Genomic DNA, 17,373 nt, shown 5'->3' on the forward strand with positions numbered 1-17,373 from the left:
AAGTGTCAGCCTGGTTTACATATAATATCTGTGTCAAGTTGTATAGTAACTTTGATGGATACAGCTGCCCTCAAATATCCCATTTGCTAGTTATCTGACTTTGCAGCTGTCATGCAGTGCTTTCTATTAGCACGATGCACGCATTTTTGCAGTGTGTGCAGCCCGATAGCAGAATGCGCTTTGTAACTGCGTAGCCCGCTATTAAATACACAAAGTGAGCATCGCTGCGTTGCTCTTTATAGTCGATGAAAGTATAATAAATAAAATAAAACAGAAGAAAAAATAAAACGTTCAGGTTATTTCATTTATCACTTGCCCGTGCTTGTCACAGACGCGCACGCAAAAACTTTTGCGGCACTTGAACGGGTTCAGTACATTTACCTTGTGTCAAAATGTTTTTTCACAGATGGCCGAATTCTCGCTGTATCGCTCTGTCGGCCTTTGGGTTTGCCCGCTTCCAAACTGCTAATCTGTCTGCATGCCGGCGCACGGGAAAGTGACACTTTTTCCGCACATGTTCTGCACACCGAATTGCAGCGCCTGGCACAAAACACGGTCCTTGCGCATATCTTCTTTTGTCTCCGTGCGTTTGCACGAATCCGTTAAGATGGTCGCTGAGTTTCTTTTTTTTTTTGTACACATCATTCCTCTAAAGGAACACTAGCACAGGGAACTCGTAAAAGCACGTGCACGCCAACGAAGCTGACAAGCTTCGGCCGCAAGCAGCTTACACTGCCGTCTCCCCCATCCCCCATGCGAGCAGGCAGCGCCTCCGACTGTCGCGCTATATCTCGACCTAGCGGAGGGATCGCGCAACGCGGCACCTTCGGGCAAGGGAAACACGGCTCGCTTTTCACACCTCCCCATTCTAGCCACCCTAACATGGGCGTCTCCCTCGGTTTCCCCTCTCTCTCCTGCGTTATGTAGCATACGGTTGTCAAATACGCGACCCGGTGGCCGCCGTCTGCAAGCCCCGCGCCTTCTCTCTGCTCAGGCGACGTTGCGGGCATACAGGCACCAACGGCCTCCCGCCGGCTCGCTGGTTTCTCCGAACCTTACAATGTGCTTGACGTTGGTCCTAGAACGTGGCACGTGGAATGATCGTCGAACATGGTAGTCTCTCCAGCCATAGGCGTACGCAGGGTTCTCCTTCAGTGGGGGAAGCGAAGGTACGTCGCAGCGCCCCTCCCCCTCCCAATTATGTCAATGTATGGCACTGACACTGCGCCCTCCCCCTTCCTATTATGTCATTGTGTGGGGCTGACTTTGCGCCCCCCCCCTCTTATGTGAATAGGAGGGGCGCCTCCCCCCCTCCCCCCCCCCCCCCGCGAGCGCACGCCTATGTCTCCAGCAAAGTGACCCTCTGCAACAATACGCAGAGCAATGAAGTTAAATAACCGCAAGTTGTCCACTCGGGAAGCCTGCACGAATGCGCACACTGCGTTTCAAGCCATTTGAAGAAACACGCGGATTGTACACGTACAAGTTAGGAGGTGCTCGACGGACCTCCTATCTTGTACGTGTACAATCCGCTTTCTTCACGGCGCCCCTGCGCATGCGCTCTCCCCCTAGCGGAAAAGCCGCGAAACGTCTCATAATCTCGGAGGCTTTGCTTCTGTCAATACCGGTTGTCCCGGCCCCTACCAAAACGGCAGAGGGCAGCACAGGAAAATTAAAGAGGCCGATTGTGCACACGGCCGCTGAACGGGATATACAAATGTGACGTCATTTGTCAACGGAGACTAGGCCAGGTTCTGTTTTGTGTGGCCCAGTTGCTCCAATCTATGCCTAGTCAGTTTTTGCACAGTAATTTTTGATCATTCTAGTCAGAAACTCGGTATAACGTTAAACATTGAAATAGCATTTTTCCTTGAAGCCATAGATCAAAATTTATTAGTATAGTCCAGGTTCAGATTGCTGTAGATCTGTTTTTGTGAAGTTCATATGAAAACACGCGTGGTGCATCAGAATTAGAAACTGTCGCGCAGCATCAGCATAGATGGCTGGTAGTGACAGCAGTGTGCTATCCATGTGTTTGTCTACACGTGTGCAGCTTCGTCACGCCATCTCTGCAGTTATGCCTAAGAGTGGCCTCAATGCTCATGAGCCTTCCTGAGGACGTGTGCATGCATCTTTTGACACAAAAGTAAAGTTTGGAAACAATCGGTAGTCTTTAGGTTTGCTTGTTATTTTATCTGCGAATAAAAACTCACCAGGTCCCTTATGCATCCGCTTAAGTCAACTCGAAGGCGAGAGCCATCGTCTTATTCTTTCCTTGTAAGTCGATGTATTCAACCTCCAGTGGCAGCACTCCCGTTCGAAAGCTTTCTGCAACTAACATGGTTTTGTAATGCCTCCAGGGTCGAGGTCATTGTAAGCTTTCTGCGCACGTTAACCCCAACAATTATCATATTAAGCTTTCTGGGCCTCACCTTGTTTTGCACTCCCTCCGGGCTCTGCCCACCTTTGACCAAGCAAGCATTATGTCATGTGATGACGTTATTAAGTGACGTCATGATGACATCACCAATTTTGGCAATCTGTGATGTCATGATGACATCATCACGTGATGATTTTTTTCATCACTCGTGTTGACGCTACCGACGCCGGTCAATTTTCGCATTTGATGAGGCATAAGCTTTAGCCTTAATAAGAAAAACGCATGGTTGATTCCTCCGTTACAGGAATCGATACAACACAAAAGTGAAATGTTTCTTCACAGATATAGTTGAACATCTACTGTACATTGATAGATGGACAACTTGCACAATGTATATTAGCATTTGGTGGGTACAGCACCGTATGACACGGATGCACCATTGTTGATGCCTGGTCACACATATGTGATGTTTGTATTCCATTGAGCTGCGAAACTTCCTTCAGTGTATGTAATTACCAAGGCATGCAAGACAAGTATTTATTTTTCTGCAGTGACCTTCATATGTTACACAATGCAGACCTCTTAATTATGGCCTGTCTACAAATTTTGCTGTACTAGAATTCTCATGCGACCTACCTGTTATGATCTCCCGAAAGATCAGCAGTAATGTGAAATAAATAATAAGAACCTATAAATATGCAGTGCCACACATTGAATAATAAATGTTATTAAACATACTTGGCATAAAACTCAACTCCATACTTAAGGAACATGCTTCATGCACCTTCCAAAGAGTAAATACAAAAATACAGTGAACCATGTTATCAAAACTGTACACTTTATGCAACTTTAATGTTAATCAAAAGCTGTGATGATGGCAATGAACAATGCTGATGTTGCAGTGGCATGATGACACGTGATGCAACACACTTAACATCTCTGGTGCAAAACTGTTTTTTCAGACAGCCAGCAAAACTCGCATTAGAGGCTAGGTCGGAACGGTTCCTTCTGCACACTACAGAGTCTAGCTGGAGCAGCTGGAAGCTTCAGGATGAGTACATGAGGCATCGATATAAATCACATCTTGAAACTCCTCAGAAGGAGATACCAGTAGAGCAAGATATCCGTCAGTCACTCGGTGAGAAAACAAAATGAAATGCAATCATTCTTTCCATACGCCCTTTGCTCGCCAGCTGAGGAACTCCTCGTACTCTTCATCTTCCAAATCGCTTTTGTTGTCTTGATTGTCTTCCTCAGCGGTAACTTCTTTTTTCATGAGCTCCTCCTTCCTCTGCTGCAGCTGCTCAACCCGTTGCCAGTTGTGACTGGAAAAGAAGAATTATGCACAGCCATGGTGAGTAAGCATTAATGTCATCATTTTATAGAGCAATACATACTATAAGGCAACTGCCGGGGTCAGAATTTCTAATGTCAAAATAAAGTTAAGTGTTAATGGACTTTAATGCACTGCATTGCATTTCTATCAAATGGTCAGGCGTTGCTCGGGTTAGTTGACACACTGTTATGTTTAACTTGGTCAAGTCCACTTTAGCAGATCAAACATTACTTTCTCAATACGCAGCAAAGCTTAAAGTTCATTTGTATGTTCTGCAACAGTAAAATATTTGTGGAACACGAAATAGTGGTACAGTTAAAACTTAATCTAACAAAACTCGATTTTACGAATTTCCCAATCTAACGAAGAAACCGCCATTCCCCGGCCAATACGCGGGGAATGGAGCATTGCAGGGTCCCTTTAATGCAGTCAGACATTCTCGAATACATAATGCACTTTATGAAAATATGTTATCTTCCCACAGTACTGTATATTAAACGAACTAACACATCTCATTTTATAAGGATGCATGCTGCATCAGCCATTAACAGATGAAGATGAGACATGACAAAAATGAGGCATATTTACATTTGCTCGTCTATTTCTTCAATGTCGCGCTCTGCTTTGCTTTCCTCTATATCTTCGGCCATGATAGCTTCGGACACCTGGAAAAAAATGCGATTGTAAGCCACAAATTCAAAAATCGCAAATGCGCAGTGTGCACAAATCGCAGTCTCTCTGCACTCAATTCAGCATGTTAATACAGTACTACAAGTGCTAGCCTGCTCAAGAAAGCACTTTGCTTTTTCACGCTGCCCATGGTTTAATGCTGCCATGAAGACAACTTCGTTACAATCACACATAAGAGCAGTGTTGTATGCGTTACCAAAAAAAGTAACTATAAAATACATTGCTCGTTATGCTAACAAAAAAGACATGTGTTACCATCCTACGTTACCTACAAAAAAAACGAGTTACCATTACGGAAAAAAAAGTAACACACGTTACTTCTCCCAGGGTCACAAATTTGAATTGGTGCACCCTCGCTGCAGGAACCAGCATTCCGACTTAATAAACCTCATATTTATATTTCACATAAAGCCTCTAACGAAATCAATTAACTAAATTACTGATATGGTAAAAGCTCTTTAATTCGACCCTCATTAATTTGAAAAATCGGTAGGCTTGTGCGAATAGTGCATTTTAGGTTCGAAGTGAATTTGAAGCGAATAGTGATTTGGTCAAATAATTCTGAACCGAATTCAAATACTATATATCACATATTAAAAAGAAAAATGAGAATATTTGCCATGACCCAACTAACCTGCACAATGTTTTTTAAAATTTAAACAAGGTATGTATAAATGTCATTCTTTTTGGTTCAAAGGCAAGTGGAAGCAACTTTGAACAGCAGTGGGATTTGACTTTACATAAAATGCAAGTGATAATTTGTAAAATATATTACGTTTTAAAATTTACTTTACTTGCAGCATATAAGCCAGTATAACGAGATTTAAACTTAAAAAATTATGAATCGATGTGAGGGTAATTTGTTCATTTAACCTTGAAGTGGGGCTTCGCGACAGTGCAGGTTTCCCCTGGAAAGGTGTATTCACGGAACAGCAATCCTGCACTGCAGTCAAAACCACCTTTACAGGGGGTTACATGCAGTTTATCTATGTCTATTCATTCATTTCGAATAATTTAAATTCGTTTCGTAGTGAATTTGAATACTGTAGTATTCGTTCGAATATTTGAACTGCTCGAATATTCGCAAAGGCCTAAAACTCGGATAGTTCAGACGTGTTCTCTAGTCCCGGCTAGCATATGCATTGTTTCATTGCATCAAACTCTCTTTAATTCAGTCGTATTTGGCCGCAACCCGGTTAATTTGGACGATCCTCGAAGCGCTAAATTAGTGCGACGCAAAACAGAGAAAATGGCGTTCGCGAACAATCGAAACGAGGCGGCGCTGTCTGCATCGCTACCTTCATCATTTAAGACTCGTTCACAGTGAAGGCAGAGCGGCCGAAGCGGGCAAGTGACCACGGTTTCGTCCTCCGCGGATCCGGCCTTCAGTAGCTTCGTTTCGACTAGATGCAATGAGCGCCCCATGTCACAAAACTCTAAGCTCTTGAGGTTAAAGAGCTTTCAACTGCAATCCACATGCTGGCATAAAACCCGCTTGCTACATTGCGATGGACGAACAATCAGTTGCCAGCCATTTTACTGGAAAAAGCACTGTCGTCAGGTGCGCGTGTTGGCGGTGGCGATGCGTAGTAAGGGAGGGGTGTAGAGCACGTTTCATGCTACTAAATAAACGCGGGAATCTCGCTCTGTGGTCGCATTGTGAGCTTAGTCGCAGGATGACGAAAATTGCGGCTTTTACACTGCTCTTATGCAAAATAAGTGCAGGATTTACGTATTCATCAAGAAAATGAGAGTGTATTGATCTCACAGACATTTGTTTATTGTTTTTTCACACTTTCGGTAGTTCGGCATTTGGTTAATATGGACTTTTCTTTCGGTCCCTCGAAATTTGAATTAACGAGCTTTTACTATATAACTAGAAACTTTGCACAAGTGTGCCAGACTTTAGCAATATTATAGTGGCCTAATGCTTACTGTAGAGTTGCACGTGATGGCTGATAACTTCGTAGCACATGGTAAAGCCACTTCTCAACATGACAGTCAACATAAAATGACATGCCATCATCAACGCTCTCCGGAAAGAAAACATAACTGATCTCTCAACAAATTTACAGTAATTCTGACAGTGTGCTTTTACTAGCAAACAATACATATGCGCAGATCTTGTAGGAATAAAGAAATCCTTAAATTGCATAGTCCCGGAAAAAATATTTCCAGCATAATTTATTTTCACCCCTTTAACCTGTATAATTGCAGCGAAAATTGCCAGTGTTTATGCGAAGGCGTTCAACACCCAGAACAACCAGAAAAGTACACCCGCAATTCAACAACCAGAAAAGTACACCCGCAGTTAGAAGCGGATAGAAACAAATTTTATTTTAAAAACCGAACTGATAAACAGCGCTATAATATTGCAGGGCCACCTTGTAGAATTTAAGCAACAGCTCTATTTCTAAGCTGTCGTTGGACAGCATGCCTCGCTTCTTAGTAAATATGTCTGCAGCTATGGTAAATAGGCACTAAACAAATCCATTAGATCATACTCCTATTGTCAACACCCGGCAGGCCGATAGCATTCTGCCACTGCGACATAAAGATAGCTCTGGGAATGTGGCGCCTGTGAGACGCAGGAGCTTTGTTATAGGTTTCAAAACAGGAGAAAGTGCCTCAGATCAGGCTGGCCGACGTTTCGATAGGGGACCTATCTTTGTCAAAGGCGCCTTGTCATCCCTGGCGTGTTAGTTTTAAGGGGTTAGTGATGACGTCATGTCCAGTGGTGGCGCGTCTGTTGCTGTTGGTAATTTCTGCCTGGAAAGAGAGAAACTCGAAAGCAGAGGAGTGTAGCCCTTGCCACATTTCAAGAGTGTTTGCAAACACGTTCGGGTCTGCCATGTCAGAGTTAAAGGAAGCTGCAAAAAAAGAAAAAGGGGGCGGGGTACCACCAAGCGAGAGGGCGAGTGCAGCCATCACAAAGAGCTGCAGAAGGTGGTGGGGAAGGAAACTACAAGCGACGAGAAAAACCGGGCGGCTTACGTTTAAATGTCCGCCAAGGCCGCCCCTCCGGCCGCCCCTCCTTCCTTTTTCTTTTCCCTTCTTTTTTTTCCCCCTCTTAGTTGACGGGCGCCCAATTTTTGGAAGCCACCGACGACACTGGATGCATATGCCAGCCAATTACTTCACCCATTAAGCAGGAGCTTTTCAGGCAACCCTTTCAATATCACTTAAAGTAGGCAGGCGGAATTTTAAATGTCCGCCGCCCGGGTACCTATTTTTTTTTTCGTTTGTAGCTGCCTTCCCCACCACCTTCTGCAGCTCCTTGGCGGACATTTAAACGTAAGCCGCCTGGTTTTTCTCGCCGCCTGTAGTTTCCTTCCCCACCACCTTCTGCAGCTCTTTGTGATGTCTGCACTCGCCCTCTCGCTTGGTGGTACCCCCCCTTTTTTTTTCTTTTTTCTTTTTCTTTCTTTGCAGCTTCCTTTAGATCTGACATGGCAGACCCGAACGTGTTTGCAAACTCTTGAAATGTGGCAAGGGCTACACTCCTCTGCTTTCGAGTTTCTCTCTTTCCAGGCAGAAATTACCAACAGCAACAGACGCGCCACCGCTGCACATGACGTCATCACTAACCCCTTAAAACTAACACGCCAGGGATGACAAGGCGCCTTTGACAAAGATAGGTCTTCTATCTAAACGTCGGCCAGCCTGATATGAGGCACTTTCTCCTGTTTTGAAACCTATAACGTGTATCCATCTGTCGGCTCCCTTCTTGATGCAGGAGTTTTGTGTAAGACTCCTGGAGTAATTGGAATAAAAAGCAACGAGTAACGTAACACCTCACGCTACCGAAAAATGTTAATGTAAGTACATTACCCGTTACACTCTCGAAATGGTAACGAGTACATTACTAAATTACAAAAAAACGTAACACGTTACTGCCAACCAACACTGTATGAGAGTAAATAATTATTGTAGGATTTCAAGACATCAGCCATTCTGAGATATCAGGTGACCAATTTTTGTTGTAAAGTTTTGAACATAACACAATCAATTGAAACCAGCTACAATCACAAGAGATGCAGTGTGATAGTGTACCTGCACATGTATGGCTTGCTTATGCATCATTGATAAGCAAGACAAAAGATAAGCAATGATAACAAGCATAACTAAATGACAGATATTTAAAGGGAGGTGTACTGGCCAATTTTCTAGATCAGCTTATCAGCTGCTTTGCTGTTACAAAAAATTCTCCACACTTTTTCTCACTGTCTGATTACAACCACAAGAGATGGGGGCGATGACTCTGGATACAGCAGTCAATAAGCGTACAGTTCTATATACAAGACATCAAGCTGAAATTAACTCTTGCAGTTTGTGATCCTGAATGCGGCACTAAAACGAGTTGTAGATCCAGTCAAACTTACACAACATGCTATGAAAGAGTTTGATGGCATCCATGGGCGTCCGGAGGGGGGTGCAAGGGGGGGCGGCTGCCCCCCCTTGGAATTGCGGATAATATTTTTCTATGCAGTTGCGATAAGCTAGACAGCTTGATTAGCACACTCAGGTCCTGGCCTTTAGGTTTGCCATTCACTTCCGCGCGTTACAAACTACTGACTAATCTTGCCTGTCATGTCACGGCAGTGAAAGAAAGGCTGCCAGGGCTGAATGCCCCCCCCCCCCCTTGCGTATGCACCCCCCTGCAAAACGTTCTGCGGACGCCCTTGATGGCATCTAATGAGCGTGATCCTCTGAAGGACCACAAGTCTTAGGCGCGTCAAGGGGGAAGAATGCAAATTATTTTTCCCTGCATCTCGCACAGAATTTTGTTCAATGAATGTGCCCGATGTCTTTAATCACGGCAAAAAGATCAGTAGATGCTAAAAAAAGGACTCGCTGCATCACTTCCTTTGACTAAGAAGAACGTAGGTATTATGGCTAGGGAGATGAGTCCGGGCATCAAGAGCCTTTGTGCACAAGCGCATGTTGTATTCATCTAGCTTCTGTAGTCAAGCTGGATGTACTAATGAAACGGGAAACAGCGCGGTAAACGACGACAAAGAAGGAACACACACACCACACCACACGCTTCGTGTGGTGTGGTGTGTGTGTTCCTTCTTTGTCGTCGTTTACCGCGCTGTTTCCCGTTTCATCATGCTTTACCAACTAGCCAACAAGTTGACCTTACTGGATGTACTACAGTGGTAATGCGGCTCAGCTTTGAAAGAAATGGAGGAGGCCATTCACTCTTGTGTTTTTACGGTCATTCATTTGCAAAGTCCGACAAGGCACATCGGTACGATGAAAACACGCAGATACTTGAGACATCTTTTTCACAAGATATTAGCACAAAATGTTCAGGTGTCTGATGCACACTCAACTTTTCACATATGTCAGCGACACTAAATGAAAGCTGTTGTGCAAGCGTACTATGTATTTCAAATGCATATAGTAGCCGAAATATAAAGGAAATCCTTCTAACAGAGCAGGCTGACAGGAGATAAAGATTTGCAGATACTAATATGATAAATGTTCAGGAAAATGTTGTCTTACCGTTGTTTCCTCCGCAATTTCCTTCTTAAATTTCTCCCACTCCTCTTCAATTGGGTCTTCGTATTCAACATTCCTTGCCTAAATAATAAATCCACAGACAAATCAGCTTCTGAAAAATGTTTGTTAGTTTCACTAAAGGGCATGCAAGAAAAACATGGTTCCACCACTACAGTTCACATGATACAGGTTGCGAGTACTAGTAGTCAGGAAAGATATAGTAACTACAGACACACAGCAAATGAAAATTACACATATTAGTACTTGAAAGGTGGGTGCAACACTTTTTCTAATGTAGAAAATGGATGCGCCCACCCTGTGGACATCTTACTGTGAAGATTAGACCGAAAACAAATATATAAAAGCACAACTACCTTACTGGCTGCCGGCACCATCACACTTATAATGTAACTGCAGAATATTTGCACATAAATTCTCCAGGGCAACACATTTTTTTAAATTTTGCTGTTTCATATAATCATTTCATTGATGATGACTGATGCAGTGGTGGAACAGGGTACATGGGTTTGGGAGTAGTCCTGGGAGCAGGCAAAAGTGCCTTTTATATCAGGCTGGGAGCAGCCAGAAAGACCTTTTCGGGCAAGTTTGGAGCAGTCGGAAAGACTGTTCAGAGCAGATGTAGCACCGTTTCATAGCAATTGCGAAGCAGCATTTGTCCAATGCTGCATTTGGCAAACACTATGCTAAATTGTGCAATAGCCTTATTTAGCTGTGTACACACGTTTGTTGTCCTTTTCGTTCTGTTTTATATAGTTCATCGCGCAATGGACGCAGTCGTACTACTTAGTACAATGTCTGGGCAAATATGCTCGTATCCAGAAAGTTTTCTTCTAGGTTAAACTTCTCCAGAACAGCAAAATAATTTTGGTGTTTTGTTATTTTGGTGCTGTGCAATATTGGACACAAAAGATGATTCCTCTCAAATAATGTTTAGTTTTGCATACAAGACACTTTGGTGTAATCAGCTTAAAAACACTTGTGAGACGTCCTCTCTTTTCTCCTTTTTTTTTCTTCCATTGAGCATAGTGCCTGTTGAGCCAACCTCCATAGCCAATCACAGCCTTGATGAAACTGAAACTGCAACTGTTTGGATGAAACAGAAAACACGATGTTTCAGTCACGTTTTCGGGCATGGGGCTTGACGGGGCTTTGACGCAACAGGGGTGATTCGGCGTAGGATGGCGCAGGCAAACAAGTTTGGCGCAGCTGTTCCGCCCCTGTTGATGGGGTTTGGTAAGCAACAAAGTGGCTACAGCACTGCTGTGAGGGAGTCTTATGTTAATTTTGACCAGGGTGTCAGAACGAAATGTTTTTTGTTCCGACACCCTGGTCGAAATGTTTTTCGAAATGATTTTCGTTTCGGTTTTAGTTTCGTTCCGCCGCAAGAAGTTCCGTTCCGTTTCTGTTACGGAACGAAAAAAAATGTTCCGTAACGGTTTGTAAAGGTTTTTTTTAATGCAAAAATTTGAAGTTAGGGTAATCATAAAAAAGTTTAAAAAACACTGCATTTGCGATATAGTTACTTGCCCTTCTCTTAAAAAAGTGGGACAGAGGTAAAACACGTTCTTCCCACGTTCTTCAGAGGAGCGGAAGTAACTGTACCACGAATTCCTACCAACTAGCATAAACCAGTACCCTTCGAAGTCATAGTATTTATTAAAGACGATAGTCTTTCTTGGGGAACTTAAACGCAGAAATTTTGGTCTGTCTTTCTGTCTGTCTTTCTGTCTGTCCTTCTGTCTGTCTTTCTGTTTGTCGGCACGTCCCTCGATTCAGCCACTCGGCCAAAGTTGAACCACTTGCCCAAGGGCCAGCCATCGTGAACGGCTGACTAGGTTCATACTTGTGTACATTGTTGATCAAAAAGCAAACATTACGCATATCTGAGGCGCAACATCACTAGGTATGTATTAGGCGGTGTGTTCCTTTAACAGAAAATACATAGATACGCAATTTTAAAGACCTCGATGGTATGCGTTTAACGTTGAGACAGTAACGCGTTTATTAAAAGATTGCCACAGCTGAAGCGATCAGCGGTCCAAGCCGAGCAAGCGCGAGCGCCAACAACAACCGTCTTCGTCTTCTTCTATCGCAGGCGTTCTTGTCTGCGCCCTACCATGTTACAAATCACTCCACCGCGGAAAAGGAGCCATCCTGGCGACCTAAGGAACAGGTACAACTGGTGGGTCATAATGCGGCTTCAGTCGATCGACGCGAACAGTCTCGCGGCCGCGACGACGGCGGTCCGTTGATGATTGAACAGGCTCAATCATATAGTTAACTGGGGATGCTTGACGTAGGACGCGGTAGGAGACTTCGTACTTAGGCAGTAGCTTTGTGGAAAGGCCAGGAGCGGAGGAGGGAACGCGAAGCCACACCAACGTTCCAGGCGAATACGACTGAGGAGGCAGGTTTTCGTCGTGACGGTCCTTCTGGCCCTACTCGCCCTACAATGTTACAAACCCAGCTTCTTAAGGTGCGCTGAAAATGCGACTGCGCTGAAACTTGTCTTCCTCCGTGCCCTCTGCACAAGCTCATGTTCTGTTTCGGTTTCGGTTCAGTATTGCATTGTACGAATGACAGGGGGCGCCGCTCTGGCATTCCTGTTTTACCCAGGCGACGTGTAAGTAAGAGAGTTTGTGGAGAGTACTCGTTGAGTGCGGACGTTTCTTCTCCTTCGGCGCATCGCGCCAAACAGCGTGTTCGGGCTGGCCGGCGTCCCCACCGGTCGCGTTGGTCACCTCCGGTCTTCGCCTGCCGCAGTGCCGGGACTACCAGCCCGCAACACAGCACTCGTGTTTCCCGACGTATTGCCAGATGGCGTCCATATCTCACGCAGCGCCTCTTCTATCGTCTTTAGACGATATTTGCAGCGAAGCACGCAGATACGCGGCCAATTTTTTCTCAAAAATCAATTATGATTTTTTTTAGCGGGCTCAATGCTTTGTGTCAAGGGTGTGAGCACGATTTCAGAAGCAGCACGTCATTGAGTGCACTCTCTGATGTACGAGACTGCTGTTCTGATAAAAATATCGCCAGGCCTGTGCGGAACACGCAGCATAGTCACAGCGAAAGCTGGAAGAGCGGCCTTTCTAGAGCCCGTTGTAGACTCTCTTGGCGCAACTAATACAAGTACACATGCAAGGTAGCCACTACGCCATAAATAATCGTAATTTTTCTGAAGTAGCGAAGTTTCCACTATATCATTTTTCGTCATTCTTCGGAGAACCTTGGTACCTGCTACACATCTGTAAGGCATTGTGTGCACTTTGTGCTGTGGCTGATGATGAAGAATTATGGCTGAGCCCTTTGTAACGGGTTGGAAGCATTCAATGACCGACTCATTGCAAAATTCGCATTGTGTGAAGCCAGGTTGTTATTTTACTCTTCTACCACACTATATTACATATGTTAACACGATTCCTTGCCCAACATGATGCCTGCATAGAGTATTTTTGTGAAGGAGTAGCCATATCGTAGATCGTAGACATCGTAGCCATACTAAATCACCAGGAAGTGTGAACATTAGCCATGCGACAAAAGAGTTACATGCAGCGGTGTCAGTTACTGAGTTTACTCATGTAAAGCCAGCACTTTCACTCTGGAGTGCAAAAATTTTGAAACAGAAAAGAGACACTAGGCATGATACGTGCAGCTGCATGTGTGTACTCCAACAGTGCAGCGACGAACCACTGAAACCTGAGCAGCATGCTCGAAGCACGCTTGTTAATTTCTGCAAGCCATTACTAGATGGCACTACCTACTTTGACAAGGGCATCATTACCACCTTATTCCGTGAGATGGTGATCATGCAGCATAGATCCGGCTTGCTTCAACACTCTAATCGGTAGTTTGCAAAGAAAAAGTTCCTTAACTTTTTGTGGTATCGGCTGTGCTGGTGTGCACTGTTCAGCAGGCTTAGCTGCATCATGCTTTCATGCACATTAAAAGGGCATTACTGCAAAAAATCTGCACAGAATTATTTAATGCACAGGGTAGTTAGTCCACAGCACGTGTAATGTGGAGCTTTCGGGCTTGGATCCCAGTGCTGCCGAGTAGTTTTTTCATTCAATTTCATTTTCTTTTATTTTGTTAGGTACAACAGCTCTATTCAAAAACCTACAAATAATGCCCGCCATGGCTTCATTATCTGTTGCCTTCACATGGGTGTGTCAAATAAAATCGAGCCCCTTGATCAATTCACCTTTTCATTCTTATGTTACAACACTTGTAAACAAAGCAATTAAAAGCACTCACTAAGACGAAAAGCTTTAAAAATAAAGTATGATCCTCATGCAAATGCCACAATCCATAATATAATGTAAACTAGACAGTATTGTTATGTGGAAGGAAGAATTGCAGCTTTTTTTTTTCAAATTTATGTATACCTTTGCATCCAAGATGGGGTCATCAAAGAAGCCCTCTGGCAAGGCTTCTGCAGCTGCCTTCTTAGACGATGTCTGCGGCTTTGGTTGCGGAGGCTGACTTGGCGTAGTTTCTTTTGGCTGACTTACGGAGGGTTTATCAAAAAAGTCTGGAAAAACAGAAAATGCCGTGTTGATGATTTCACTAGACATTCATTTTACACATTCATTCACTTAAGGAATCCATGAAGGCTCTCAACAGGCAAAATGTTAAAGGGGACTGACAACCAATATTTATAGTATATACCCATTCTTTATTAAATGCAACAGAAAGCTCATGGGTCACAGACTCGAATAACTGCAGTGATGGAGTGAACGTCATGAAGAATCTTCTGTCAGTATTTTGCTGTCTGTGTGAGTGTAAAGTAGTACACTGAAAACAACGACAGGTGAGCTGAGCACGAAAGCGATTCAATTTTGGTATTGGTGAGGATGTGCCAGTAATGATAGTTGACTATTAATGACATGGCGGCATCAATTTAGAAAATAATCAGTTGATGACCTTTTGCACATCAAAGGGAGGTCAAAGAACTTCGCATACTCAATTGCAAACTTCTGTGTTCGGCTCCGCCACTCCACTTGTTAACGTGAAGCGAGCGCTGCTTGTCAATGTCAACATTTTTTACAATGTAACATGCATGAAATAAAGCATAAACCCCTAAATCATACTATAAATACTGTAGCTTTTAGTGCCAAATCTTAAAGCACTAAATAACAGCCGACTACCTACTTTGAATGGCTTCAATGCATGGTGCTGAGACCTCTAGCAAAATAGTGCTATATAGCAGTTCTTGTCAGTCAACAATGCAGCTATGACAGGCCCCGTAGTGAAGGACTCCCAGTTAGTTTTGACAGGCTGGGACTTTTCAACATGTTTAAACACAAACCACACGAGCATTTTTATGTATTACCCTTTTTCAAATGCGGCTTCCTCATGACTCAGACTCGCGTTCGCAACTTTCCATTCTGCAGCAACGCAAGGGTTCTGTTGAAAGTTAGCGCATGTGTTGCTTTGCGCTAAAAAAATCAAATAATGCAGCAACACCTGTGACCCCGCTGACAGTGCTTATCATAATTATGATGTTGTGGGACACCTAATAGCCTCACCCTGCATCATTGTACCAATGTGTCACTCTCGCACATTAGAATGCCATTTGAGCAGCATCGCACCGGTGGTCAAGTGGTTGGAGAGTCCACCTCCTATGTGGGAGGTATTGGGTTCGATTTCCAGTCTCGCTGGCCGCCCACTGGCTTTTGATGAGGAGAGAGGTGGCTCGGCCTGGCTCTTGGTGTTGGGGCTGCTCATTTCTCAAGGTGACCTCCTTTTCCGTATAACTTCTTTTGGGCCTAATTGGTTCATAATCCTAGAGGTACATTTACAGCGCAAACGTAAAGACGCACCACAAAGAAAGAAACGACACACACAAGCGCTGACTATCAACTGACTTTATTAAGGCGATTGTCAATGCATTTATACCTCCAAGGCAGCCTTACCGCACATGCGCCACGCAATCAACATAAAAACAAAACTCCTCTCATTTGGATCACCCATCAGCTCAAGAAAGTGGCAGGCAGGCATGGTGTCTCTATGGCGTTGTCTGCCCCAAACAAGCTTTCCAAGCTATGCTCCCGCTCCTGCGGTTTGAGCAGAGAAGGATGCCAAATACGACATTGTGTGACCTACGTCCCGTGTACCGTCGGTGTGGTTTATGCCATCCCGCTTTCGTGTGGTAGGACCTATGTCGGTCAAACTGGAAGATGCGTCAACGAGCGGCTCAGGGAACACGCGCAAAAGATTAACAAGAATGCAGATAAAGGAGCCCATCTTGTGGCTCACATTAACGCTTGCTGCAATTGTGAGGCACGATTTGAAGGGACGTCGATCCTTGGCAGGAGCCACAATGAGCATGCGCGGCTGGCATTAGAAGCCTATCATATCAGAAAAAGGGCTCATCTTTGCATAAGCGACACGTCTCTGTCTCTGCACTCATCTGAGTTTGATTTCATTTCATCACGTATGTAATACACCGATTCTTTGTTTCCACCTTGTTTCAGTTTTGTTTTTATGTTGATTGCGTGGCGCATGTGCGGTAAGGCTGCCTTGGAGGTATAAATGCATTGACAATCGATCGCCTTAATAAAGTCAGTTGATAGTCAGCGCTTGTGTGTGTCGTTTCTTTCTTTGTGGTGCGTCTTTACGTTTGCGCTGTAAATGTACCTCTAGGACCTCCTTTTCACTCTCTTCTTTCGCTCCCTTTTCCCTCCCCCCCAACGATGCTGTGCCGCGCTCCCTTTTGGGTTGCAGAACTGTTTTTTCTCTCCTCAAGAAGAAGAAGATGTTTAATGACAAGAAAGAGGAGACGTCAGCTTGGAAAGCAGGTTTCTAGCCTGCTACTCCTCACGGGGGTAAGGGGAAAGAAAGAGAAAGAGGGAGGTATGATAGTATGGTATGGCACAATAATTCACTCTGTCCTGCACGGGGACAGGACACGCGTGAAAGTCTTTATACCGCACATGCTCTAAAGACGATCATCTAAACCTGTCTCGATTAGAAATTTTAAGATGCACTTCAAACTCCGTTGGGCGTGGTCTGCACGTTCCCAAGCACCCAAAAACTTCTCCTCCGAAAATGGTCGAGACTCCAGGCGATCTATGACGCACTTAAGTGACTGTCTTTCGATCGCGTATTGAGGGCACATGCACAGGATATGGTGAATAGTCTCTGACGTGTGACACACACTGCAATTAGGGTTTTGCTCCTGTCCAATCTTGCAAAGGTATCTTCATGTATAAGCATCACCCAACCGTAATCTATGTATTAATGTTTCCTGGTCTCTTCTTAGGCGGAATGGAACCACCACTGCAGCTACTTAGAGGGGCTGGGGTGTACTGCTATATGCACCTTACTATCGCTTTCTACGCTTTGTTTTCCAGGTGGCTGCCAACATTTGTTGCACTTATTTCAGGTTACCCAGTAGTGTGATCAAAAGCAACTGCCAGACTAGGAGTTGCTT

The 17,373-nt window shown here is 44.4% G+C and overlaps 1 protein-coding gene across 1 annotated transcript; it reads right to left on the bottom strand.

Moving 5' to 3' along the window:
- Positions 1 to 3,407: 3,407 nt before the first annotated feature.
- On the bottom strand, positions 3,408 to 14,512 carry LOC119394928 (zinc finger protein 830). Its single transcript, XM_037662226.2, has 4 exons — positions 14,324 to 14,512; positions 9,918 to 9,995; positions 4,305 to 4,381; positions 3,408 to 3,705 (listed from the first exon to the last, which is right to left on the bottom strand). The coding sequence occupies exons 1-4, from the start codon at positions 14,510 to 14,512 to the stop codon at positions 3,543 to 3,545; spliced, it is 507 nt and encodes a 168-aa protein (XP_037518154.1). The 3' UTR covers positions 3,408 to 3,542.
- Between the last annotated feature and the right edge of the window lie 2,861 nt (positions 14,513 to 17,373).

Source organism: Rhipicephalus sanguineus, chromosome 5 (genome assembly GCF_013339695.2).
Source record: "Rhipicephalus sanguineus isolate Rsan-2018 chromosome 5, BIME_Rsan_1.4, whole genome shotgun sequence".
NCBI classification, from domain to species: Eukaryota; Metazoa; Arthropoda; class Arachnida; order Ixodida; family Ixodidae; genus Rhipicephalus; species Rhipicephalus sanguineus.

What these genes read in the sequence shown, in the direction of transcription:
- LOC119394928 (XM_037662226.2), bottom strand. Translation starts at nt 14,512, where the DNA reads ATGTCTAGTGAAATCATCAACACGGCATTTTCTGTTTTTCCAGACTTT. An exon ending in ACCCCATCTTGGATGCAAAG is followed by an intron (nt 9,996 to 14,323) that starts GTATACATAAAT and finishes TTTATTATTTAG; the next exon opens with GCAAGGAATGTTGAATACGA. An exon ending in GAAGAAATAGACGAGCAAAT is followed by an intron (nt 3,706 to 4,304) that starts GTAAATATGCCT and finishes CTTCTTTTCCAG; the next exon opens with TCACAACTGGCAACGGGTTG.